The sequence below is a fragment of the Pteropus alecto genome, unplaced genomic scaffold, assembly GCF_000325575.1.
Source record: "Pteropus alecto unplaced genomic scaffold, ASM32557v1 scaffold11, whole genome shotgun sequence".
In the NCBI taxonomy this organism is placed as follows: Eukaryota; Metazoa; Chordata; class Mammalia; order Chiroptera; family Pteropodidae; genus Pteropus; species Pteropus alecto.
This window is the reverse complement of record NW_006431956.1, coordinates 675,046-701,776: the sequence shown is the minus strand read 5'-3', so window position 1 is coordinate 701,776 and position 26,731 is coordinate 675,046. Positions and strand designations below refer to the sequence as shown.

At 50.7% G+C, this 26,731-nt stretch overlaps 1 protein-coding gene across 10 annotated transcripts in view; it reads left to right on the top strand.

Annotated features, from left to right (window-relative positions):
* ANKRD16 (ankyrin repeat domain 16) overlaps positions 1-26,731 on the top strand; it is a 27,412-nt gene extending 681 nt beyond the window's left edge. Inside the window, exons 2-10 of one of the 10 annotated variants that reach the window (XR_003044813.1) lie at positions 1,544-1,764; positions 3,156-3,198; positions 6,357-6,465; positions 6,925-7,086; positions 8,210-8,288; positions 9,244-9,454; positions 20,428-25,007; positions 25,182-25,338; positions 25,438-26,731. Coding sequence is in view for 7 of the 10 variants with exons in the window: in XM_015585653.2 (XP_015441139.1) it covers positions 1,544-1,764; positions 3,156-3,198; positions 6,357-6,465; positions 6,925-7,086; positions 8,210-8,288; positions 9,244-9,449 (820 nt within the window). In the remaining 3 variants the exon portion in view is untranslated. The other 9 variants (XR_003044812.1, XR_001516436.2, XM_015585653.2 and 6 more) reach the window with 9 other exon arrangements.

Below are 26,731 nucleotides of genomic sequence, written 5' to 3'. Positions count from 1 at the left end.
CCGCCTCCCCAAAGGTAACATCTTAGTTGCAGCACAATAACAAAACTAAGGAATTGACATGGCTGTAAGCAGTATCTGTATGCACATGTCACCAGATTGTACTACACTTGTGTTGCTGGTGCTCTCTGAGTTCATCACGTGGAGCTTTGCGTGACCTCCACAGTAGAGACACTCACCTGCACCATCACATAGACCAGCTGTGTTCTGTTAGGTCAGCATTGTTTTCAGAGCTCACTATGGGCTCCTTAGAGGTTATGAACGTCTTAAGAGTCATAACATAACGAAGTTCCTGCCTGCAAGTAGTTCCTTGATGTGGTAGAAATAAGAAACACAGCGGGCAGCCATATGCAGCAGCCGAAATGAAACTTGCCCACTGGGGAGCAGAGGGGGCCTTGTTGTGTTTCGAGGGTTTCATTTTAGCTATGACTAAGCACAAGACTGATTTCTTCTGCTGCTAGTAAATTAGTCTACAGACAGTTCCAAGAGGCTTAGACCTCATACACTCCTCAAAGCAATTCTGCAGATAAGGAAATAGCCTCCTAAAAGAAAAAGAAAAAAGAAATGAGGTTTGTTTGATCTGTTTGGGAGATGTAGTCATGGTGAGACATTTTTGCGCATTCTCACCTTTTTAGATTTCTAGAATACCTCACCTGCTTTTCCTGCCTTGCTCCAGAGTCATTCCCGCTGTGAAGCCCTTGAAGATTTCAGCCTCTATTTCTCTGGGTTTCTCCCTCTTAATCTCTCGTTCGCTATCATTACTATATTACTCCCAAAAAAGTAGCGTTGGAAATTAATATAGCGATTATAGAGGGTAGGCCCTAGATGAGACCTTAGAGCTCATCCAAGCTCCCACCGTTGGCCGGACGTGGCTCGAACCCCGTGAGTAAGGAGGTAAGCGAGACCAGCCCCCGCTTATCAGGAGCCATAGCTTCCTCATATGGCAGATGAGAAACCAGAAGCTCATGGAGGTGAAGTGGCGTACCCCAAATCATTTATGAGGGAGCAGAGGAAGGCCAGAGCCACCTCCCTTGATGTGAATGTAGTTCGCTCCCCCAGAGTCATGGGTATAAGTCAGTTCGGAAACTAATCACGCTGTTTCACGTGGTTCACCAATGTATAGCTTATGGCTAGGCATGGTGTCGAATGCTCTTTTTAAACTTTTCAGCGCAATTTGATGTATAAATGGTTTCTGACTGCAGTGAATGGGGTCAGTCCAGTAGAGCGCCTCTTGCACAGCTATTCTTCAGGACAGGCTGCTTGTGATTCGGAGTAGCTCGGCCTCGATTCAGTGCCATACCATAAACCAGCTCAGAAGCCGCTTTGCCACCCTGGTCTCCTCCTCTGGATGTGCCTGCCTCAGTCATTTCCCCCTTGTCTCCTCCAGGGTCCTCGGGGCAGGCAGAGAGTTGCCAGTCCAAGCTGTTTTCCTGGCTCCTGAGTCCTCTCGGTTTTCCACCTCTGCTGAGGACGTGCGTTTTTCTGAAGACCTGGTCACACGCTGCTAATGCCCTTTGATCTGACAGCTGGTCCTGTTTGACCTTAGGACTCCTCTGATGATGGCTTGCACGAGGAGGAATCTCGAGGTGATCCAGGACCTCGTGGAGCATGGTGCCAATCCGCTTCTGAAGAACAAAGACGGGTGGAACAGCTTCCACATCGCCAGCCGAGAAGGCGACCCTGCAGTCCTCCAGTACTTGCTCACCGTTTGCCCAGCTGCCTGGAAGACAGACAGCAAGATTGGCAGAACTCCTCTGCACACGGCAGGTATGCCCAGAGCCGCACAGGGTACAGGCACAGGTGTGCGGCCTGCTGCCGCAGTGCTGCCGAACTTCCCCGAGTCAGGGTGACCCAGAGGGCGACAGAAGGCAGGAAATAAGAGCAGCTTTGGGCTGTCTTGACAACACTTTGTATAGAGCTAATGTCACTTAGCACTTAACATGCTCTCCTTCCTTGCATGAGTTCACTTTTCATGCTTATCTGTCCCCCCCCCAGCTAGGTAGATGTTAAGCCGGTCCTCACTCAGTCTTTGACCTTGAACAAGGAACTCAATCTCTTGATCAAGTTTCCTCATCAGCAGGATAACGACGATAATGCTTCGTGACAGGTTGTCGTAGGGCTTAAGGACAGGAAGCATGCGAGTCTCTTGGCACAGTGCTCGCTACTTTCATGATTGTTTTCACATTGTGATTATTATTAAAGGCAGGAGGAAAAGAGACCATTTTTAAAAAATCCTCAGCAATACCTACCTATAGTGCTAGACATTTAAATAAATCTAGGTGCTTATAATTCAACACCTGGGTCTGAGTAAATTTTACTTATCTAGTGGTAATGCCAAGTATAAATTCGGGGTACAGTTTTCATTGTTTGGAGTAATTATCCTTAACTCTGGACTATTTGTAGATTATTTTAAATTAGTAAAAAGCAAAAGTGCTGTGGTATAAGATGAAATGGATTTGAAGGAGCTCAAGAGTCCAGATCAAGACACTTAGAAATCTTTAGCCTTCTCGATAGTACACTAAATTAGAATGCAGCGCTTTTGGTTTCTTTAAAAGCCAATACCTGTGACATGGTATAATTTAGGAAATATGCATACAATTATTCTAGCTACCGTGGGCAGTTAGGGACCAAGGAATCCTTTTTAAAACTTTGCCAGTGAGTAGGAAACCTTTCTGTTCTTGCGAATTATTTGACTAGCTCCCCTGCTTTTCTGGAGAAACAGTCAGCGTCCAGCCATTTCACAAAATAGTGGAGAAAAACAAGTAGTCACAATCTTTATTATTGACTATAGCTGTTTTAGTAGAAGAATTAAATTCCTGGTTATATTGTCATGGATTACTATTAAAGTGATTTACATTTCCTGGGCAAAATCTGACAGGCCCTAGGGATTTGCATCATAAAAGTGAGTAGATAAATTTAGGATTAAAAATTTGCCATAAAAGTGCTCCTATAAACAGAATAATCAGTGTTGGCTGTAAACCCGTTCAGTAAAAGCATCCTTCTTTACTCCTTATCCAGCTAAATTTTTATGTACCTAATAAAAATTACTCCTTCCTGTAAGTCATAGCTAAAAGGATTGGCCGAAGACAGGTGCCAGGAGGAAGGAAGCATTTCACATATGCACTAAAAGGCTCTAATTCTCAACTCTCTTCTCCCAGCGATGCATGGCTGTTTAGAGGCAGTAAAGGTGCTTCTTCAGAGGTAAGAACAAAACAGCAAATTAAGAAGTATTTACTAATTATGAGAGTTAATATCGATGCTACACAAAGAGCTCAGACATTGTTCAAAAAGAAACTACACTACCAAAAAAGAAATGAACAAAGGACATAAGCAGATAACTCAAAGGATGTAAAAGGAAAATAGCTAACTGACTTGAGAAAAAAATCGACTCGTCTGGTCATTCAACAGATATTCATTTCTTCATTTGATGCCTACTATGAACTGTACCAGATGCAGGGGCCACAACAGACACAAGCCTGGTTTCCCCTCAGGGAACTCACAGACACTGCACAGCTGTGTGAGTCTGGCGGGTGTTACGAGGAATTGCAGGCTCCCTACAGGAGCGTATGACAGGGAGACCCAGCTTAGCCTAGGCGTCAGGAATCTCAGCCCCGGTGACACCTCAGCTGTGACCTGACGGAGGCTGGCAGTGGGAGGCGGGGAGCATGCCAGGCAGAGATAACATGACCACGATGCTCAGAGCTGGGAAGAAGCACAGGGCACGTCAGAAACGAAGGCGCTCAGGGTGTGCCTGAGGCCTAGAGGGGAGAACCGTGCGAGGTGAGGCGGGAGAGAGAGGCCAGGTATCGATCAGGTGTGACATCGTAGGCCACGAGAAGGATTTCGGATTTTACCCTAAGCATGTAAAATGCCATTGAAGCGTTTTAAGCAGGGGGTGGGTAATACGCTTGCATTTCTCAAAGATCCTCTGGTTGCAAAACAGAATGGACTACAGGAGAAGCAGAACGGGTGCTGGGCAAGGTGTCGGGAGGCTGTTGCAGTGAGATGAGAGATCACGGCGACTGGGCTAACGCTGACATGGGCGCGAAGACAGATCTGGAGGTACTTGAGTGCAATCAACAGATCTAGGCGAATAACTGAATAAAGGGACTGAGGGAGAAGGATGACTCAGGTGTCTCACCTAAGCACCTGGTGATGGTGATGGTGCCGGTGCCATTTACCGAGGTAGAGGACAGGGGAAGAGTAGGTTTGGTGGTAGAAGATGACGGTCTCACTTTCAGACACATCGAGTCCCATGTACCTGAGAGACGTCCAGGCAGAGACATCGAGTTGACATTACCCCACTTAGCTCATACGCAAGATCTACCGTCATACCTCTTTTCACCAAAACAATTCGCAAAGGATTTTCACTTTTACAAAAAAAGCTGTTACTGTACTAACGTAGGTCCTTCGTAAAAGTGAAGTGGCAAACGCCAACTTTCAGAAAGCCAGAGATACCCTTGGCTTTATGCCATTTGGCTTCTGAAAGTTTTCATAGGGACGCTACTTTCAGATGGGGGGCCCTGGAACACTGCAAAGAAACAGTGATGACACGGGAGCAGAGGTGCTGTTGATGCTGGAGGGGGACAGGCCTCTGTGAGGTCACACCGAAGCTGCGATTTGAAGAATGAGGTGGAGTTTGCCAGGTGAATAATGGAGAGATAAAAGCAGAGGGCGTCAGCAAATGCAAAGCCAGCAAAGCGCTGGGCAAATGAAGGAGCAGAAGAAGATAGAAACAGAAAAGGTAGTATGGAGGAGAAGGACAGGAAGAAGGTGGGACAGGTAGGAGGAGGCCCGAGAAGAAAGTGGGAATAGAAGATGATTGGACAGGTGGCAGGTGGGACTGAGAAGGTAGGGCAGGAAGGAGCTAGGGCCAGGAAGAAGGTGGACAGGTAGGGCCATGAGGAAGGTAGGAACAAAAGAAGATGAGACAGGTGGCATATGGAACTGAGAACATGGGAGGACAGGTAGGACCGTGAAGTAAGTAAGAAGAAAAAAGATAGGACAGATGGGAGGTGAGACCGGACCATGAAAAAGGTAGAACCGTGAAGATCGCAGGCACAAAAGTAGATACAACAAGTTGGACAGGTGGGAAGAAGGTGGGACGTGTTAGGATCACGAGAAAGGTAGGAACGAAAGAAGATGAAAGATGGCTGGCAGGACCGAGAAGATGGAAGGACCACGAAATAGGTTGGAACGGAAAAAAGGACAGGTGCTGGTTGCACTGAAGAGGTGGGAGGACCACTAGAACCACGAAGTAGATAGGAACGGAAGAAAGGATAGGTGGCAGGTGGAACCGAAAAGATGGGAGGACAGATAGGGCCAGGAAGTGGCTCAGACCAAGAAGAAGGTGGGACATGTAGGACCGTGAGGAAGGTAGGAACGAAAGAAGAAGAGACAGGTGCCAGGTGGAACTGAGAAGATGGACGGACAGGAAGAACTTCAGACAGAAGATAAAACAGGAAGGAGGTAGGCATGGAAGAAGGTCGGAACGTATGATAAGACAAGTAGGAGGTGGGACTGAGAAGATGGTGGGATAAATAGGACCAGGAAGAAGGTAGGAACGAAAGAAGATAGGACAGGTGGGAGACGGAACCGAGATGATGGAAAGACAGGTAGGACCATGAGGAAGGTGGGAATGGAAGGAGATGGGACAAGTGGGAGGTCGGACCATAAAGAAAGTTAGACTGGGAAATAAGCAGGACCGAGAAGGTAGGAACAGGAAGAAGGTAGGTTGCCGTAAGCCCGGGGATTGTGGGCGAGAGAAACTTGGAGAGGTAAGTTGGTGCCACATTATCCTGACCATTGCAGGTCACGTCGAGGTTTCAGAGTTTATCCTTTGTTTTTTGGAAGTGCGTTAAAGGTTTTGAACAGGAGCAGTCATACCCAAATTACATGGTGAAAAGGTTATTCTGGTAGCTGTGATAATGGGTTGGCAAGGTGGGAGCTGAGGTGGGCAAAAAATGTTAAGAGGCTTTTGTCTCTTGACTTGGTCTTAAGGGGTGAACGCGGAGAAGGAGAGAAAGATACAGTTTTAAAGATACAGAGGTTTTGGTAATAGCTCGGTCATGAGGGCTAAGGGATGACTTCACGGCTTCTGGCATGAGACGCTGGAGCGGTGATGGTCCATAAATGGGATGAGGAAGGTTAGAAGAGGAGCAGGTTTGCTGGGGAAAGTCCACGTGCTGTTGAGCTGGATTCCGATGCTGAGATGGGAGGGGAGAGAGCGAGGGCTCCAGGGTTCCACAGCTCTGTAGCGAGGCGTGCCATCTCCTGCAGGCGGTCAAGCGTCAACAACTGTCCACTCGGTGCCAAGCGGTAGCTTTTCTCAGCTCTGTTGTTCTGGGTTTGGGCTCTAGGTGTCAGTATGAACCAGACTGCAGAGACAGGTGTGGCCTCACCCCCTTTATGGATGCGATTCAGTGTGGGCACATCGACATAGCCAGGCTGCTCCTTGAGAAACATAAGGTACAGCAATGGTTTGGTTTTATCCGTTTGGTTCTTCCTATGAGTTTTAGGTCATAGGATAAACAGAAATCATAGTTATTCAGATCCCGGGTTCAAATCCCAGCACTGCCGCGCCCCCTGTGGACTCCTTGATCTCTTTGAGCATCAATGTTCCCATGTGTAAAATGGAGACGAATTAAAATTCTTCAGAGTCACTCTAAGAACTAAATAATATAGTGTACATAAAGCAGTTAGCAAAGTAAGTGTTCAATAAACAGCTGTTTTCTAGTAATAATAAACTCTTCTCACTGAGTGCACTGTTTGTTTGCTTAGAGAGTCATTGAGGAATCTGGCAAAAGCTATATAGCATCTGCCCAGAAAAAAAGTACACAGACAGCAACGTTTAGCCAAGATGCCAGACGTCCACAGACCCCGGTTCCTCTGCTTCTTAGTTTTGTTCCTGTGTCCCCAATCTACTAGGCTTGCGTTTCCGCCGAGGACTCCCTGGGGGCCCAGGCTGTGCACAGGGCAGCAGTCACCGGGCAGGACGAAGCCATCCAGTTCTTGGTGTCCGACCTTGGCATTGATGTAGACGTGAGGGCAACGTCAACCCACCTCACAGCACTTCATTATGCAGCTAAGGTTTGTTTCCTTTCACGAGGGTGTCCCTGCTTCCTCAGGCTTGCCGTACCCCACAGATGGGTAACTCCATAGTCCTGTTTCTTCAGCTCCATCTCCGGAAGAAATTGCCTGTGACACGCTCCTGAAATGTCATGGCTCTGAAGTCCTGTGTTCTTTTAGATAGAAACCTGCCTTTATTTGTCGTTAGGTAAAAACTGAGAACACCACTCATTCCACATGATGCTTGGGCTTTATGTTTCCTCTCACCGTTTTTTGTCTTTAAGAATAGTATCATGAGAAGCCATAAAAATCCATTGCTCTCTATCCTTAATGGTGGGTTTCATAAGGTAAGAAAGCAAGGGAACTGCACTTACTGGGCTCTCCAGGGTGTAAAATATTCAAGACATGCAGAAAGTTTTCACCAGAAGAGCCACCGCTTGCAGCCTCCCGTTTTAAATGCCAGGAGTATTTTCCATATTACCTTTAACACGATTAGCTACCTGCCTTTACTTGTTCTTCTAGCAACAAGAATAAATATTTTCTGGTGAACTACACTCCCCTGCCTGCATTCCTCTGTGAGGAAGTGGAGGGACAGATGGCGGTGGGCTGGGAGCATGGTCTGCAGTCACGGGGCGTGAGAAGCTGGTGGGTCCAGCCATGGGAAGAGGGAACCTACAGCCTTGATTTTAATCTCAGTAGACCCTGGGACTAACTGGCTGGACAGGAAGTGTGTAAATTGCCTCGTGAGTGTCACGGCCAGCTGTGACAGGACTCCCAAGGGAGGTCGCTGTCTATTCTGGTCTCTCTGCCCTAAAGGGTTTGGCAAAGCCTGTGTTTGCCTGGGAACATTTGGGATTGTGTGTTCTGTATAGGTCACAACGCACCCCTCACACTGAAGGGAACCCCAGTGTGTTAGTGCATGCTTCGGCCTGCAGAGTGGGTCGTCTGTGCCCTGATAACTGTCACCCAGACTTGTCTTGACAGGTTGGTATTGGACTTTGAGAGTGATGTGACGAGTTTTCCCTTAGATGGGGAAACTCAGTTTTAGCAGTTGAGTGCTTTAGAAAAAGGACCTAATATATGCGGTGGAGTTTGTGTTTAAAGGCCCTTGTCACGGTGCTAACGAGTTTATTTCAACCCTCAGGAAGGACACGTGAGCACAGTGCAGACGCTCGTTTCCTTGGGCGCCAACCTCAACGCTGAGGATGACAGAAAGCGATCAGGTACGACGTGTTTGTATGTGTGCCTTGGAAGTTACTGGTAAAGGAATGTAAGCGGTACACAGACTTTTAAAAACATTGGCATTGAGCCGAGTAGCTCAGCAACTTTACTTTCCAATAACATCTTTGTTTACAAAGCTGTAACAGTACTGCTGTTACCATGGCGATGATGATGCCTGCTCACCACTACTGCTGTTATGATTGTTCTTACTGTTTTAAACCATAACAGTACGTGTGACATAAAAGCATTTTGTATCTTTGTCCATGATGCCGCCAGCTATCCAGGTGTCATGTAGATTCTTCATAGGTCATCTCTCTTTGAAGTGTATTTAAAAACTATAATCACTACAGTTTTCTAAATTTGGGGCCGAGAAGGATATTTTGAGAGCTAATTCTTTAGATTTGGACCTCAGAGTAACCTTCGGGGATGTTCTTTGTGTCAGCGGACATCTCACCAGGGTTTCAGTGGGCGCTTCGTAATGCTTCAGACCCACAGATGACTAACCCTCCCCCGGAGCCACGGGCACGGTCACTGCTTCCAGGGTCCCTTCAGGGCTGACTTCTAGTCAGAGTGGGAAGATTTGTCAGCCATTTTTCTTTTTGTCACATCCTTCTTGTTCGTGGTGAGATTATTACTTACACAGGGAATTCACAAAGCTGAAAATGTTTTCATACCATGTAGAGTCTCCCATTTTTCCTTAACTTTCTTTGCTGTTTTAGACAAATCTTTTAAGTCCTCGCCAGTTGGTCTTGTTATTCTTAAACCATTTCCAACTCAATCAGGTCAAAAGAAAAAATGTTTTGATCCAGTGCAGGCAGAGTCACGTAGATGGACTATGGGAATATAAAATCCGTGTAGCCAGAAGAATCGGTATTTTCGTTAGGAGCAGCCTGCTCGCCAGGCCCGTGTCACTTTGGCGCCGTGCACTAAATTCGTGTGACCTCTGTCTCTGCTCAGCCCTGCACCTGGCCTGCGCGGGTCAGCACGCGGCTTGCGTCGAGTTTCTCCTGCGGTCTGGGCTGAGGGACGCCCCAGACGTGACGGGCACTTCGGCTCAGCAGCTCATACACAGCACGGACGTCCTTCAGTGCTTTGGCCACAACGTGACGGCATTTCCCAGCAAAGGCGACGAAACGCTGCTAAATCGTCACCAGGTTCAGTGACATCGGTGAGTGGCCCGTGTTCTCAGCCTCCCTCTCTCCACTCCAGCTGGGGACTCCCGGAGCAGATGGACGCTGGCCATACCGAGGGCTTGACACACTTGGAGTCTCTCCTTAGGCTGCATTTCACTTTTCGTTCCCTTCAAGGGGACTTAGATGAAGTTTGGGAAGTCAGTATCTGGGCTCCTCAGAGAAGCACACAACGCGCACGAATGTAACGTGATTACGTACATTTGTATACGTATTTGTGTATGGATGAAACGTTTTATAGTAGGTATTATGGTGAGGCAGTGATAATGTTAAAAATATAAGAAATTGCTGTTGGCTCAAGCCGTAAGTCCTGATCGGCCTGTTTTCGTCACAGCGGCTTAATTTGGGTTTCCAGCCAGGAAGGAAGCGCTTGTGATCTACTTACACAGACATGTGCAAGGAATTAATGAAAACATTCTGCATTCTAAGCAGTAGTACTGCTGGTTAAGTTATGTTTTGATCTGGAGGTGATTTTTTTTTATTAAGCAAGTACTTTATTGGCTCCTTTCAGGTAATAAATATACCTAAAAAGCTCATCCAAGATATTTTCAAAACTTTTCTATTACGTCAGTTGAAAAATAGGGTTGTCGTTCAAGCCCACAGGTCATATTTCCTGTCATGTGCCATCTGCCACCAAAGCCTGTGATCATGAAGCAGTGAATGCTCGCTATTGTAACTTGAAAGAAATTTGTAGCAATTTAAACAAATTGAAAATAGGACAAGTCTTCAGGCATTTGGATTCTTTCCCTTTATTTACTTTTTCAGTCATTTTCTCTGAATTGCAAAGGATAATTAGTCCAGATCAGTCTGTTAAAAGGCTGCACGCACCCATCACAGGCCAGACCCGGCCTCCTTGTTCAGTGTGGTCCAGTAAGAGCTAGTCACACACCCAGCTGTTCTCGGCAGTGTGCTGGGCTGGGCGAATAGCAAGAAATTCCAGATTCTTCTCCATTATTCCCGGGTGGTGCTGGCTGAGTCCTATCTCTGACAGCCAAATAAAGCCTCTGGCGGAAACACAACTCGATTATGTGCTCTTGTCTTGTGATCTCTAAGTCACACTGTGTGCATCCGCGTTGATCCAGGCTTCAGAATATCTGTGTCGCTGCCCTTTGGGTCTGAAGCTGTGCACAGCCACATGTGCAGGTGGGACGGAAGCACAGTCTGGCGCTGGCCACCTCGTCCCTTTACACGCGTGTGAAGCAACTTTTTGTTTGCAGTGACTGCGCACGGGACCCATTCACATCTGCAGCTTGGCCTCTGCCTTACCAGCTCTCAGGAGCCTACCAGCCAGCAGTGATGGAATATCAGGTTACAGGTTCGTTCCCAGGCATTCTAGAGATGGCAGCGATGATGATAATGTCAATTGTGGCAAAGGTGGTAGTGGCAACATAGTAACAATCCGTCACTGTAACGACGAGGTATTAAGAATGCTAATGACAATAGTGATGATCACTACTATTCCCTACTTCTAAGTATAGGTACTCTCACTTCCTTTGGGTCTCTCCTTAAAAGTCACCTTCTTGGCGAGGCGCTCCCAGGCCACCTGATCTGAACCTTTATTTCCAACTTCAGCATGTCTGTCTCCCTTGTTTCTTTTTTCTCCACGTTTACCGCTATCGGCTGTACCGTACATTCAGTTATTTGTTTCTCGTCGTCTCCCCCACGAGAACGTCAGCCCCTTGGGCAGGGCTTTGTCTCGTCTGCTTACTGTATCCACAGGCCCAGTAAGGTTTAGAAATTCTTACATGTGGTAACAACTCACGTTGCTCGACCTCCTGCTGCGAGGTGGGTCCTGTGCTGAGCGCCCTGCCCAGGTGGTCGCAGTTCGTCCCTTGGCTCTTGCCCGATGCGGCTCTCCTGGCTCCATCTCCAGCATCTGTCTCACCCACACTTCCGTCACGGGCCGCTCTCGCTCCCCAGCTCCCAGGCACTGCTCAGCCCGCTGCAGTCCAGCTCTGCCAGACCAAGTAATGCAGTCTGCGTCCTCACGTTACTGGTCCTCTTGGTCCAGTTATCAGTCACTCCCGCTCATTCTGGAAGCTCGTCCTTGTCACCTCTGATGACACGCTCTGGGATGTTCGTTCTGACTTCCTTTTCTGGCTCCGCCGTGAGCGCCTCTTGTAGGGCCTGTCCCGTAAGTGCTGGTGTGCCCGCTTCTGTCTCCCCTCACTGCTGTCTTTATTCTGCGTGTGCTCCCAGAGCAGCTCCCCGCTCCCCTCGGCTCACCTGCACCCGAGCCTTGGTGACACTCCAGTCTCCAACCTTTATTTTCTGCTGCCTGTTATACTTTTTTTATGCATGTTCCGAGGCTATTCCACATTCAATTTATTCAAAACCTAGGTCTCCTCATAACGTGCTTCCATATGTGCCTGTGTTCACTGCCTAACTTGGTGACACCACGATTCACCTGGTCACCCATGTTGGGAACCAGGAGTCCGACTTGTCCAGCCGGAAGCCCTGCTCAGTTCGTTTTGCTGCAGCCCAGCTGGCTCCGGGTTCAAGCCTGCAGACGCTCGTCCAGACACTGCTGCAGCCTTCCAACTCTTGCCGCTCCCTGGGCTCACGCTCCTCACAGGCACCCCACAGCTGTCAGCTCCCACTCATGGGGCCAAGGGCACTGGGCAGCCCACCGCATCTCCCCACCAGAGAGCACCCCGACACGTGCACCAGGGTTCCAGCGCCTGACCCGGGAGCCACTTCCATGGGGCTTTCGGTGGGTCCTGGGCCACAGTGACTTCCTGATACTGACCAGGCAGGCAGAGGTCCTGGGAAGAGACACAAATTGCTAAGAATTGTAAACATTTGAAAACACCTAGGACCCAACATGTGTTAATCAAAATAAATTACGTGAGAAAGTATTTACACGATTAAAATAGAAAAGGGATTGCAAAATGGGAAAGAAAATCAGAAACTCAGACCAAAAAATTAGGAGAGAGAGAACTACACAGGAAGGGGGCTGAGGTAGTGTGGGGAGGGGCACAAAGCTCAGCTTCACCTTGACGTTACTGGAACCCACCAGCAGGGGGCAGCCCAGAGAAATGTCCCTTTTTATTTTCCCAGAGATTTTTAAGGCTCCTTGTAAAATACAGAACAGTTAAGAGAAAACAAAAATAACCTATAATTCCACTACCCAGAAGTAACACTTTTTTTCCGCTAGTCATTTTAAATGTGTATAGTTGAGATGGTGCCACATGCGCGGCTTTTCTGTAACTCATATTGCAAGCATATCCTAATGCTTTTCCAAACTGAACTTCCGTTTTAATCGCTCTTTAGTACTCCACCGTATTATTGTGGGTGTTTGTGAGTTTATGTTGCTTTTGCCATTTTGTTGAGATAAGACATAGGCAGGATGGTCAATGGTACTGTGTCCATTTGGACTGAAAGCAGTGGATCTGGCGCAGCCAGGGCTGGGAGGCGGTGGCCTGAGCAGGCGTGTGCTCTTTGGAAGCGTCAGGTAACAAAAAAAAAGGTCTAAAAAGGCAGCTGGACGAGATAGGTTTTTGTAGAGCCAGTGAGGCCGTAGTGTTTGCAGACGCAGAGGAGGACCTCATGCGGGGGAGAGCGGGGGCTCTGAGCTCCGGGAGCCGAAGGGACTTTGGCAGAGGAAGAGAGGACGGAGATGAGAGAGCTTCCGGGGGAGCCCACCTTGCATCTTGGTTAACATCAGCATTTGGAGGCTGCGGGGCTGGCGGAACGTGTTGCGTTTCCTACAGTGACGAATAATGATGTCGTACATACTTGACAGTCTGGCTTCTCACCTTCTTAGAAAAAGCAATGGGATCTTTATTGAGAAAAAACGAGGTAGGAATGGGGCTGGCCCCTGGCCACAGCTGTGGCCGGGGTTGCTTGGTGTGTGTGGCGAAGGCATATCGTACAGCATTTACATCAAAGGTTCCCAACCCCAGGGCCACAGACCGGTACCATCAGTTGCTTGTCAGGAACCGGGCCGCACAGCAGGAGGTGAGCAGCGGGCGAGTGGGCGCAGCTTCATCTGTATGTGCAGCCGCTCCCCAGCGCCAGCATCACCGCCTCGGCTCCGCCTCAGATCTCCAGGCGTTAGACTCTCATAGGAGCACCGGTCTCTGGTGCCACAGAGGCTGGGGACCACTGATGTACAGCATCCCTGAGAAAAGCTCTGGGGAACAATTAACCTGTCAGCCACCCGGATTCTGCCCCGTGCCTTGTCTGGCCTGGCACGACGGCCTCTGCGTGAATGCGGGGGTTTCGGTCAGCCTCCATCTCAGATCACCCCATTCCTTCCAGGTTTGCAGAGGCTCAGCGCGCACTCGCGGGGAGGCACACTGGGGGCCTGTGGAGCAGCAGAGACCACAGAGCCTGCTGATTTCACCCCCGTGCAGGGGCTCCGTGCTCAGCATGGCAGCAGGTGGCAGACCGGTTCCCGGGCGGGCTGAGCCGGCGTGTTTGCCAGCAGCAGCGCGGGTCCTCGTCAGACTCACGAGCTAGCAGAACCCAGCTCACATCCGGACATCTCGCCCAGGGGAGCCTGGGAAACGCGGTTTATAACTACTGCCTCTGCAGTCACACTAAAAGGCTGGAGTGGGTCTAGGGTGCAGTCACACTAAAAGGCTGGAGTGAGTCTGGGGTGTCAAACGCACACACGCCCACCACTGATATCGCCGGAGAACCTCCAAAATCCACCGCGTGTGGCTGTGCTGACCCCTCTGCACCTTCATGGGTACTGGGAGCTGTCACAGTTTCTACTAGATGCAATAGCTCTTTGTTTTGGTCTGTGTTCCTTCAATTATGAGTCAGATTCAGGATCTTTAGATTTGTTTGTTGGCCATTTTTATTTCTTTTTCCTATTTTTATCCGTGTTGATTGGCTGTTACCTAGTAGCAAACTGTCCCAATACTCGATGGCCTAAAAGTTCTTTTTATGTTGATTAGTTCTACATAAAACTCAAATGGTAACTATGAAATTGTCGGTATACATGCGTAAGTGGAAACAACAAATAACCTATACAGCTCCTATGTAAAAAGCCTGTTGAGTACGTGCAGACGTACACAAGGCTAGTCACTGGGGTGCTTGGATGGGGAGACCGGCAGCGTGGGTGGGTGGGGCAGTTCTGATCACAGTCTGCGATCAGTTTGAAGCAGCTCTCAGGTCTAGCGCTTTCACCTGAGCCAGATGCAGTATTCATGGGCTTTATTTTCCTTCATCTTGCTTGAAAATTCACAGTCAACTAAGGTTCAGACGAACGTAAGAAGCCCAGGAACAGTGCCAGCTTGCAGAGGCCTCTGGCCTGGGGAACGGCCGTCTGGATCTCTCGCGTCCTTCCCACACTTGGCCAACTCTGTTTGATCATTTGACATTAGACTGAAACAGAAGCCACTGAGGAAGAGGTTTGCAAGAAAGGAAAGACATAGCCCCAAAAGCAAGGGAAAATGGGTTATCTGGACCATTCGTGTAGGCACCAGGTTTTCCTAAAACCCCCACCTCCCTGACCTTGTGCACGTGTGCACACGTGCACACACAGGCGTACACATTCACGGGACAGGGATCAATAAAAATATTTTCTCATGTAATTTTCCCTTCTCAGAGCTTTCATAGTACTCTATTCACACCTCCCCTGTTGCCTATTAGGATATAATTTAGTTCCTTTAGCTAAGACCCAAAATAACAGTGGCATAAACACAAGCTTATTTCTCTCCCATGAAGGAGCCTGGGCGAAACCAGCCCGGGGTGAGTTAGGTCAGTGAGCCAGGCTCCTTCCGGTGGTTCTGCCGTGCTGAGCATCCTGTGGGGTCCAGGATGGCACACCAGCCTGTGCAGGGACAAGGGGTGAAGGAGAGGTCACACCCATTTTTAAAGAAGGCCTGTATATCATTTCTCCATTGATGTACCATTGGCCACAGCTTAACCACGTGATCTTAGAAGAGAATTTAAGTTGGGGGCATAGAGGGTCCCTGTCATGTGCCCTTAGCAGAGACACACATACTCTCCTCAGTCACAGCCTTAAAAGTCCTAGTGGGCAGAGAGCAGCTGGCTCAAGACCTTTGAATCCGTAAGGGACACGAGGCCATCTGTGGCAATAGAGCTGGGTGTGGGTCCCCCTGCCCCTGCTCACCAGTCTTGTGACCTTGTGTTCGTCACTCAAACTCCTTGCCCTCAGGGTCAGTAAAAGGAGTCACAGTGGCTTGCCGCCTTCTTATTGTGAGGATGAGGTGGGCCGGTGCCCGTGACGCCTGCCGCACGGGGAGCACCGTGAGCGTTAGCTGTTGGTGTCATAACTGGCACCAGCAGAGTCCCCTTGTCCAAGGCGAATGAAAGCCATCACTGCTGGGAGCAGCGAGTGTGACAGGGAGGACCGACACCGTGTCATTGTGGAGGCGCCACTGGTGTTTCGTGTGCCCAGTTTCCTTTCTCCTTCCTTCCCTGGGGACACCCCCCGCCCCCAGCCCTTGGTGCCTCCATTTTGTTTATCAGGAAACTTGGTCTCAGTCTTTATCCATGCTAAATGTTAGTGAATGAACAAAATTCAAACTTCACCAGTCCCTGAGTTGTGTGCATTTTAACAGGAATCAAATTATTAAACCAAATGAATGAAGATCTCGAACATGTGCATCCTTAAAATCATAAAGAAATTTTAAAGAAGGTGTATCTGGGCCTCCCCCATTCCTTCACAACGGAGACGTTTTCGGTCCCTTTCGTGACTGTGTCTTGTTAATTTTATTTCCTTTCGGCATCTCAAATAGGTCCACTTTCCTCCAGGTCCCCTGCGCCGGTGTCCTCTTGTTCTGGGTCAGGGGAGGCCAGGCGGAAGCGGATCACAGCTTCCTTGCCTCTGAGAGTCATGTAGTGTCACACCCCACGTCCCTTTTGTCAGGGCGGGGACTCCCCAGCTTTACGGGGAAGGCAGTAGGCCCCGCCTCTTCGCGGGGAGGGGCACCGGTGTGGGACAGCAGGTGGGACGTGGGGAGACTTCTCAAACCTAGACTCCGCCTCTTGAGCCTCAGTGACTGTAACGGCCTCCAAGCTGGTCTTGCTGCTTCTGCTTTTGTCCTTTCCTTCCTGTGGTTCTCACACAGCAGCCCGCGAGAGCTGGCGACATCAGGTCGTGTCCTGGCTCCTAGCCGTCCAGGACGCCTGCCCGCAAGCCCGCGCAGCCCCGCCCCTTGTGCGTCACACTTCACGACTCCAGATCACACTTCACATCACAGACCTTTCGGTTCCTCAGACAGACCAGATTGCCTTCTACCTCAGTGTCTTCCCAGAAATGTTTCCTCTTACTTTGCCACATGTTTACTTCTGGTCGCCCAGGTCCCCTGAATGTCACCCCCCAGAGAAGCCTTCGCCGACCCCTCTACAGGCAGGCCCCTCCTGGTAAATTGTCTCGTGGCTTCACCGCTCCTTCCTGGAGCCGGCTGTTCACACTGCGATGATGCCTGTCTTTCCCGCACAGCCGAAACCCAGGAGATGAGTGGCCATGTCCATTCGTGCTGGGCGTCGTGTGGCCCTCTGTGCATGGGCGGTGGGGACGAGGGGCGCCAAGCGTCTGTCTCTGCCCTCCAGGGTCTGGTCGAAGAGAACAGCAGGACTTGTCACGTAACTGTGACGGGCCCGGTGGGCGAGGGCTGTGACAGCCACGTGGCACGGGCTGCAGGAGATAGCTCCGTGGGAGACATGGCCTTCGGGCTGGGACTTGAAGGGCAGACATAATTTGACTGGTGGGGACAGCGGGAACTTGTGAGCAGGTCGCCAGGCAGATAGGGCTCCTGGGCCCAGCCCAGCAGGCAGTCTCAGACTCCGCAGGGCATCGACGGAAATAACGTCAACCGGGTGTTTCATCATCGAAAAAGGATATTTGGCAAAAATAAGGGGTTGCAGCCCAGTGCGTGCAGATATGGCAGCCATGCGCATGCTGAGGGGGTGCAGAAGGAGAGGGGCAGTCAAGGGAGGGGCGTCGGTGCCGTAGAGCCTCGTCGTAGACTGAGTTCTCCCCACAGGGGTCCCATGCATTAGGTTCGCCCCGTTACGCAGAGGGCGAGAACTTCCACGAGCCCCAGCTCCTCCCGTAGACCCTCCCGACCCATTATGTCTGCTTAAAGTTCCAGTTCTTATCAAGGGTGTCCAAGAATTCAGCTTCATTCTAACACTTGTCTAGCAAGAGATGGCGTCAGGCTCCACAGGGTACGGGTTCAGTCCCACCGCTGCAGGAAGCGACAACTGTCAGAGGAAACTGGACGCTAAGACAACTCCTAGAGGAAGAATTAGTGCCGGCAAGTGGAAATTGGACCTGAAGACAACTTTGTTAGAGGAAGGAGAATTTATTGCCAGCGGAGAGCATGGGGCACTCAACAGACCCAAAGCACGAGCTCCCCTTGGTTAGATTTATCTCAGTTTATATACCTCTGCAGTGCCCACGCACGGGGTGCCTGATGCCTTTGTCTGAGTTTTCGCGAGTGCCTCATGACTCAAGATGGGGGGAGCTTCGGGTGGGGGGCCACCAGCGGGGACGAGTTTCCAGACCACTGGTCTTACAGGTCGTTTGTCTTGCGACTCTGGCGTTGTCAGCACAGTTACAGGATTCTTGGACAGAGGGACATTGAGGCTATAAGCAGGAAGCAGCACTTATCGATGCTGGCACCTGCTCAGCAGATTCCTGTCTGAAGGCTGAGCCCCGATGGTAACATAACAGGCAGTTTTACACAGTCTTGTACTTCCTACATAGCTTCAGAGATAAGGAAGGACATTAGTTTATTGGCAAACCACGAATCAGCAGATGGGAGCTGGAGAGTCCTTGAGGTGGGGGAGGGAGCTATGGGGAAACACGTGAGCTAGAGAGTCCTGGGAGGGGCAGTCAGGAGTGGACTTTAACCGCTGAGTTGGTCATTTCTGCAGACCCTTTCCCCTGCACCCTTTCAGATGCCTCCTCTCCTCCCTCACCACAAGACCGTCCCCCGATACACACGCACACGCACACGCATGCACAGACGCCAGCCTCAGCCCAGGCTCCGATCCCCTCCTGCTCGGCATGCCAGTGGCCAGTCCAGGTTGTCACTGTGCTTCTGACGGGTGTAGGTCGGTTTCCCACAACCCCCTCCTCGAGGTCAGTTAACTTATGGGAATGGCACGGGACGTGCTTACTCCAGAGAAGGCTTTGTTGTTGATCTGAAATTCAGGCTCACTTGGGCCTGCCCCAGAGTTTGGTTGGCGAGGTCTGGCAGCCCTGACTTGGATGCTAACTCAGAGCGGCGTGCCTCTCCCGGGCAGCTGTCCGCTAAGTGGTGCCGCCCCCTGGAGAGTCCTTGGTTTCCAGTCTCACAGGTTGGGAATGCAAGGCATGGGAAGTGTGGCTCTTTACTGGGCAGGCCTGCACCCGGCCCCCCTCAACCCTGGCCACCTTGCAGTAGTGACCCCGGAGGGCCAGGAAACATCTGTGTCCCCTGAGCTCGCTGTCTTCCGTCAAGAGCGGGTGGGCAGAATGAGCTCTGTCTAAGTCACAATTCATGAGACTTTGGACCAAGTTACTTGCAGAAGGCCACCATTCCCACCCCGCACTTGTCAGGGCGGTGCCTGGCACGTAGAAGGTGCCTGTGACCTGTCGCATCTCCATGCCTTTCTTAGATCTTTAAATCTAAGAAACCATCCTTAGAGTGTCTCAGAGAGCAGCTGGCGTTCTGCCTCGTCAGTAAACAAGGTGTGACGGTCACCACATGTTCCTCGTTTCCCCACGAAAGGGTTAGCTGCATTTGTTACTGTTTTCAAATAGTTGGGAGACTTTTTTCTTTCTTTTAAAAATCAGAATTGTGCCTAGACTGGAACTTCAGTTTCCCACTGCACGTACCCAAGTGTCTTCTGGTGAAATAAAGCCTGAGAGGTTTTCTGACTGTTTCTCACTGGCCTTGGCACCATGTGTGACTTCTCTGCCCAGAGGCCAAACAGCCTCTCCACGGGGCTTACTCATTTTTTCCAGCACATATGACACCCACCCCCTCTCCAATAGTAATGAAACACTTTCACTATTCATATGTCAGTGTGGACCAAAAATAGGTTGCTGTGACAACAGGCAATTAACCGGCTCCACCACACTTTCCCCCTGCTTTTCTGTTTGGTATTTATTTGGTTTCGAGCTGGGTTTCATTTGCCACGTCCAGGAACCAGCTAAGGGGCTGAACTGCCTGTGACTCGACAGCAGACCTGGGACCCTATAACTGGGGGTCTCCCGTGGTCAGCACTGCATTGTGGGGATAATGCATCTTGACCATATTTTTCCAAGTGACAAGGGACAGGGGGTCAGAGAAGCTACTCACTGTGACATGAGCTTCTCAGACATCTCAGCTTCGTGACCAGTTGCAGCAGCCTTGGCTAGTTTATTATGGTGGCCTTTCTCATCTGCTGGTGTCCAAAAATGGAACAGGCTGAAATAAAAATTTCTCCCCAATCTTAGGGATAAACAGTAATCTCTCCTTTTCTCTTGACCCAAAGATGAGGTGCTGCATTTTACAGGCGAGTCATGTCCTTCAAAGGAGCCCTCAGAACATCTGGAACCAGTTCTTCTTCACAAGTTACTCTCAGTGAGAAGCAAGATACCACTCCCTAGTCTAGATCTTCCAACAGGGCAGATGGCCACACAGACCAGCCCCCTGGCAGACTGGCCAGTATATGCATTCAGGGCTATAGACGAAATGCCTGGTTTTACAGGAAGGCTCGAAAAATACCTTTGACAAAAATGAGATGGGGTTTAAGATTTAGCCTGCCTAGTCAGAGCACATGTTTGCAGGGTGTTCCGGGAGAATGAGCTATGATGGCATCCGGTCAGCTCCGCCGAGCCGGCTCCCACACCTCAACGCCGAGGGGTGCTGGGTGCAGTGGGGGACTCGGGGTTGACTCTGGCCACACTGGCCCTGGACTGGAGTCAGCGAGTTGGAAAATGATGGTCCTGTTTTCAGCCCCCCTTAAATGTCTGTGTGGCTCCCATTTATTTCAGTGTTTGCTGTTAGAAGTGCTGTGGCTCTTCATCTGGAAGCTTGGCGATGGTTCTGAGACCAGAAACGTGCCGGCGGCGCTAGCTCGTAGGCCTCAGTCAGCCCAGGGTCCCAGCTTCCCAGACCCTCCGACGGAACGCTGTCGGCCAAGGGCGCCACACACGGCTGCTGCCGCGGAGGTCTCATTTCCGCTGTGCGGGGACAGTGTGTCTGTGGGGAGGGATCGATCCCCCAGTAACCGGTTCATCAGCAGGGCCCAGTTATCGGACATCGGAGCTTGAGCCCCACCCCGGCACCCCCGGCCGTCTGCCTTGGAGTCTCCCCGTCTGCGCACCGGCTCCAGTAGCACCTGCTTTACGTGGCTCAGCAGACCATCACCCGGTTACAGCGGCTCAGCGGACCGTCACCCGATCCCTGCCCGCTGGTGCCTGGCCATATCGAACCTCAAAGGACCGGTTTGATTTTGTGTGAGAGGAACTTGCAGGAATGGGACAAGGGGACCCCAAATAGGCAGGCGGTGTCAGTGAGGAGGAGAAGCCAGGAGTGCCGGAGTGTTTATTACAAGAAGGCCTGGGAGGAGCCAGGCCCCGAGGACAGCGGGCGCTCGGCCCTGCCTCCCCTCCACCCGGCCACTGGTCACCCTGCCGCCCCGCGTTCCCCCAGAGGAGTGGATACTTCCCAACGCTCCGTCACACAGCAGCGGCTTCGCGCCTGCCAGCGGCGCACCCCAGTGATGCCGTGCAGGCCGCTGTGGTCACATGGGGACACGCAGCCTGTGATAGCAGGCCCTCGTCCTAGCCTCTAAGTCACAGTGACACACAAGCACAGCCAAGACTGGTCAGACCCTGAACCAAGACCCACCTCAGCCGGGAGAAGCGCCTTGTGGAAACAAGGAGCGGGAACTCGGGGTGCCTGCCCGCAAACCCCGTGAGCAGGGAGGCCGCCTTCCTCCGGCTGACTACCCTGTAGCCACGAACTGGCACACAGGTTCACAGCATCGTGCAGCCACGCCCTCTCTGGTCCCAGGACGTGACCGCCACCCACAGAGATCCCCACTGGTGACATGGTGCCTTCCTGCTGGGCTTCTTTCCATGGCCAGCGTCTGGGTGTGGTTTTGAACGTGTGTCCCTCCCCCCCCCAACCCGCCGACCCCCACTCCCCATCCATCTTGCCCAGCTACATCTGGTTGGAAGACCAACAGTCGTTCTCCGAGTGGTTCCTCTCCCCCCCCAGTTGCCGTTCCCTAGATTCTCTTTGTGTCCCCTCTAGTGTCAGAGCTGACGTCCTCAGGGCAAATTTCCGCTCAGGAATGTCACTCATGTATGGCCCGGGGAGGGAAATCGTTGTATCAGCAATCCCGTTTCAGTGCGACAGCCTTCGTGAGCTGGTCTTCCCTAGAGCACCCCACTCCGCACCTCACACACCCCGTCACCAGCCAGCGGGCCTTCCTCCCCTCCAGCCTGCTGCCAGCTGCCCCAGACCCGCCGCCACGGTGGACTCTCCGGTCTGAACGCAGACCTCATCGCCGACTCATCACCCATCCTGTGTAGCTTTGTATTGTTTAACCCTCCACGGGTGGCATCTAGTCCCTAACTAGGTAGGTGCCTGGCCAAAATCGAACCTCAAAGGAGGAGTGTGATTTTATGTGAGAAGACTGTGTAAGGGACAACAGGAAGTTTGTACATTATTTGACCCAGTCTCTTCATTCTCAGAGATGAAGGAAAAACCAAGGCCCAGAGTGAGTAGGTGGCTTGGCTCGGAGCGTATGTTTCATGCTCTGATTTACAAGGGTGGGGCCAGGGCTCCTGACATCCAGGTCAGTAGTTTCCTAGGTCTGCCTTAAGTCACCACCAGCTGGGGGCTTGAAACAGCAGAAGTGTGTTCTTTCACAGTTCTGGGGCTCAGAAGTCTGAAGTCACCATGTGGCCGGCCACACTCCCTCTAAAGGCTCCAGGGGAGGCTCCTTCCTGCCCCTTCCAGCCTCCCAGGCCCCAGCCCTGCCTTGCCATGGAGCAGCATAGTGCCCCTCTTCACATGGCTTTCCTCCCTGTGCTTCTGAATGTCACATCCCACTCTGCCTTTCTCTTACAAGGACACAGGCCATTGGATTTAGAGCCCGCACTAAATCCAGGATGATTTCATCTCCAGATCCTTAACTTAGTTACACTTACAAAGACCCTTTTGGCAAACAAGGCTACTTACATGCACGTGTCCCAGTGGTTAGGACGTGAGGCTCTTCGGGGGCCACCACTCGCTCGCTGCGTGCTCCTTGGGTGAAACCCCCAGTCCTCCTGTGGGTGCAGGCTTTGCCAAATAGGTGCAGGTTACTCTTTTATTTGGGGGTTTACACCACGCGTCTCCAAAGCCTCTTCCACCTTCTGTGTTTTAATATATGCTAGAACCTTAGAAAAATAGCATAGCTGGACCACAGAATGCTACACGGCTGTTAAAAGATGAGTTAGCACTGTATGCGCAGAAATGAGACAGCACGTGAAGTGAGTGAAGAGCACCTGCTGCTGTCCCCTGTACACTCTTGTCTTTAGACTTATTTTTAAAGCAAATTAATAAAAATGTATAATGTGGGCTTTTGATGGGTGAAACCTGCAATGTAGGTTTTCCAACAGCGTAGAAACATTCGGCTCTAAAGTCATGTGTCCACGTCACAGGATTTCCGTCCTGCCAAGCAGGCTAAGCCACAGTCAGGGTTATTTGGAGCATTCCATGAGGGGCGGGGAAGGTTCTAGAGCACACGGAGCACCCAGGTGCTTCCCGCAGCAGGCCATGTGCCAGGTGACCCTGTGTGCAGCTGCAGCTGTGGGCCCAGATGCCAGTCTTTGGAGCGGCTCTCCCAAGAGGCACTTGGTGAGCTGAATGAAGGGTTGCAGCTCCGCTGGGCACGCCCTCAAATCCAGTCCCGGTCACTTACGCGCCACATCTGGGGGACTTTTTGGCACTGGGGTGGGCAGAACCCCTGGAGAGCTAACAGCCCCGACAAACCCATTGGACAGCAGCACGCAGACAGGCAGAGGCAGGGACGGTCTCGGCACATCCCAGAGGGCGGAAACGCCTCGTCTGTCACGTGTCCAGATAGCACACAGGCGGATCCTGCCTTCTCCCATCAGAGGTTTGGGAAGGTATCCGAGGCGCCCCGGGAGGAGACGCCTAAGAAAGGGGAGAAGGAAGGCAAGGAGACCGGGGACGAGAAGGGACGAGGAGCGAGACCAGAGGCTGCGCGTCCCCAGTCGGGCACACCGACGGCCCGCCGACCTGGCTCCTAAACCTGTTATTTTTTTAAAGTGAAAATGCTCTTTTGCTTTCTTAAAATGCGATTCTGTCCCAAAGCATTTTTTTAAACTTCCGGTTGCTTTTCTTTAGTAAACTTTATTTTCTGGAGCAGTTTCCGGTTCACTGCAGAATTGAGCAGGAGGCACAGAGTTCCCACGCGCCTCCCTGCCCCCGCTGTCAGCATCCGCTCCCCAATCCCGTTTGTGTGGATGCCGTGAGTTTTCCCTCGGTGCCCGTGAGCCGGAACCAGGGCCTGTCCGCGGCCCGCCGCCTGCCTCTCTCTCGTTGGTGGAGGGGGCAGCGGCAGGAGGGGTCCAGGAACCCACTACTCCTTGTGGGCGCCTTCGGCCAGTTAGTTCCGTTCCCACCCCAGCCCACTGCCTGGCCTTCCAGGTACCGGTACCCCCGGTCTTTCCGGTCCCCCGGCTTGAATGTGTTTGCTACCTAATGCCCTGCACCTCCCTGCAGGCCCTGAGGGTTCCGTGTTCTCTGGCCTGTCAAGTCAGTTAGATGTGACCACCTGCTTTCTGTCAAAATTCTGTCACCTTTCAATGGTCGATCTTTTGAACTCATGGGATTATATCCTTTTTTATTCCTTTAATGCCATTTTAACACACTTTGGGGAGGGAGTCAAGTTAAAGGCATGTGTTCAACCTGCAGAATGTCTTCTCAAGTTCAAGTCTTTTATTATTATTTCCCCGCTCTCTTCTCCCCACATGCACCCACTCTACTGAGCGCCATCACAGTTCAGTTCTGCTCAGGTTTTTAAGCATGAGTATATTTTGAACAAGGTATAAATGCACACGTTTAAAATTTTTACAATAATGGCATTGCACTAGAAACCTCATTCTATTTCTCATTTTCTCAACAACCGTTTTCAGCTTCCTTCACTTTGCTACATTGTAGTTTAGTTTGCTGCCTGGAGGTCACCCCAGCTCTTTGCTACCACGGATTAGAATTTGATGGACATTTTAGTACATTCTATACACAGGAAATTAATTTTCAGTATGTGCTCAGGAACAGAGAGCTGGGACAAAAGACATACACACGTCAGATTTATTAAATATTACCAGATTTCTTTCAAAAACGGCTACGGCAGTGACAACTACTCAGAGCCCTTGACGCATTTACTGTGACTCTCCCAAAGGAGGGTGGAACAGGCAGCAGCTCTCAACCTAACATGGCCATGGAACTCTGCCTGAAAAGCACCTTGGGCCTTCAGCGTCTCACAGTACACTGGGGACACTGGCGACGATCACGCGGGACAGGAGGAGCGGCAGCTATTTGGGGCGATGGGGTGAGATTAGCAGCTGCAAAAACAGCTCGTTTTTAATCTAACAGAGTCATTCCGTATAACCTTCACTGCATAGTGAATCCTTATTTGCTGGCCAGCCTGATAACTTATTATTCTGTTATCTGAGAAAAGTCGAGATGTTCTTCCTAATACTTTGTTATTTTTTTTTTCTGGTAGGAGTCAATTTTTGTAATTTTTTTCCAAGGCCGTGAGCAACTGAGATTCAGTGTCAAATTGTGATTCTTCACAAAGTGCCGCATGAATGCCAAGACCAGCACTCAGTTCGGATAGGCAGGGAACCCCACGGCGGCATAAAATATAGTGATTACCGAAGGTAAAATGAAAATGACAAAATGGGCTAATCCAAAGTAGGACTCCACTACCGTAACCTTTAAATTAATCTGGAATTAAAGCGTGACTTCTGTGTACACAGGACCCAATCTGCTTAGCTCACCAGTGCCCAGCCCGGTACCTGGCACAGAGGAGACACAATAAACAACAGTTGAAGAAATAAATGAAAAAAACATCTGATGCTTTTGTTTTAAAAGCCTGATCCTGATAGTAGAAGATTTGAAATTAAAAATGTAAAGGTATGCAGACATCATAAGTACATCTCTGAGAAAAACTTCCCTCTAAACCACCTACAAATATAGTACATAGAGTCCGGCTGGAACACCTCACTTCTGCAGTTAAGGAAATGTGGCTTCTGGAGTGTCCACCCCTCCCACCGGTGCGGACTTCTGGCAGCCCTGTTTCTGTCACATGACCCAACACCTTGGCTATAGTTAATTGGATCAAGTTGGACTCAGCCCAGGCTGGGCCGAGCAGATTCTCCCTTCTGGTAATTTGATGCTGAGTTATGAAACCCTGGTCGGTCTGGTCCAGTGGCTCCCTCTGTGATGAATTTTGCCCCTCCCCCACCAGGGACATTGGCAGTGTCTGGAGACGTTTTGATTGTCACAGCTGGGGCAAGAAAGAGGTTGGGTGTTACTGGCATCGAGTAGGTGGAGGCCCGGGGTGCTGCTAAACACCCTGCAATGCACAGGCCCGCCCCACCACGAAGAATGATCCGCCTAAGTGTCAGTAGTGCGAGCGTCTGAACAGACCCTGCGACTCAGTTGACTGGAGCTGTCACCCGTCATCTACCCGCCACATCCGAGGGAGGCAGGCAGAGTCAGCCTGTAGAGAGTAACAGGGTGTCGCACAGAGAGGAGCTGAGCTCTCTCGTTCCTTGTACCAGTTCCTCCCAGAGGCCCGCCTGCCTACGGTTTTGCCCCTGTATCCTAATATGTCACCCTTTTATACATAAGATAGCCTGGCATGGCTTGGTCACAGAGTGACTTAAATTAATACAAGAGACATTCAAGTGAATGATTTTAAAGTGACCTAAGAAACGTTAAGGCTCATTTGGCTGGGATCATTCTAGTCTCCTAGGATGGAACAAATAAATAAAGCGAAAAGTCCATTGTCATTACTTTTCTGTGATGGCCATGCTGTTTTCCCATAGCTTCTCTACAATTAGGTGCTAGAGTGAGCCGAAGCCTTTTGAAGGGCAGAAGGGTCTAGAGCATGTCTGCACTGTGCTTCGTGTCTTCTGGGAATCAGGGCGCCTGGCTCACCGGCTCTGCCACCACACCGAGCCCCGCCCAAGTCACCAGCTCCTCACATGACAGACAAAGCTACTAATCATACTTGCTAATGATTTCCGTTTTGCATATTATTTTGTA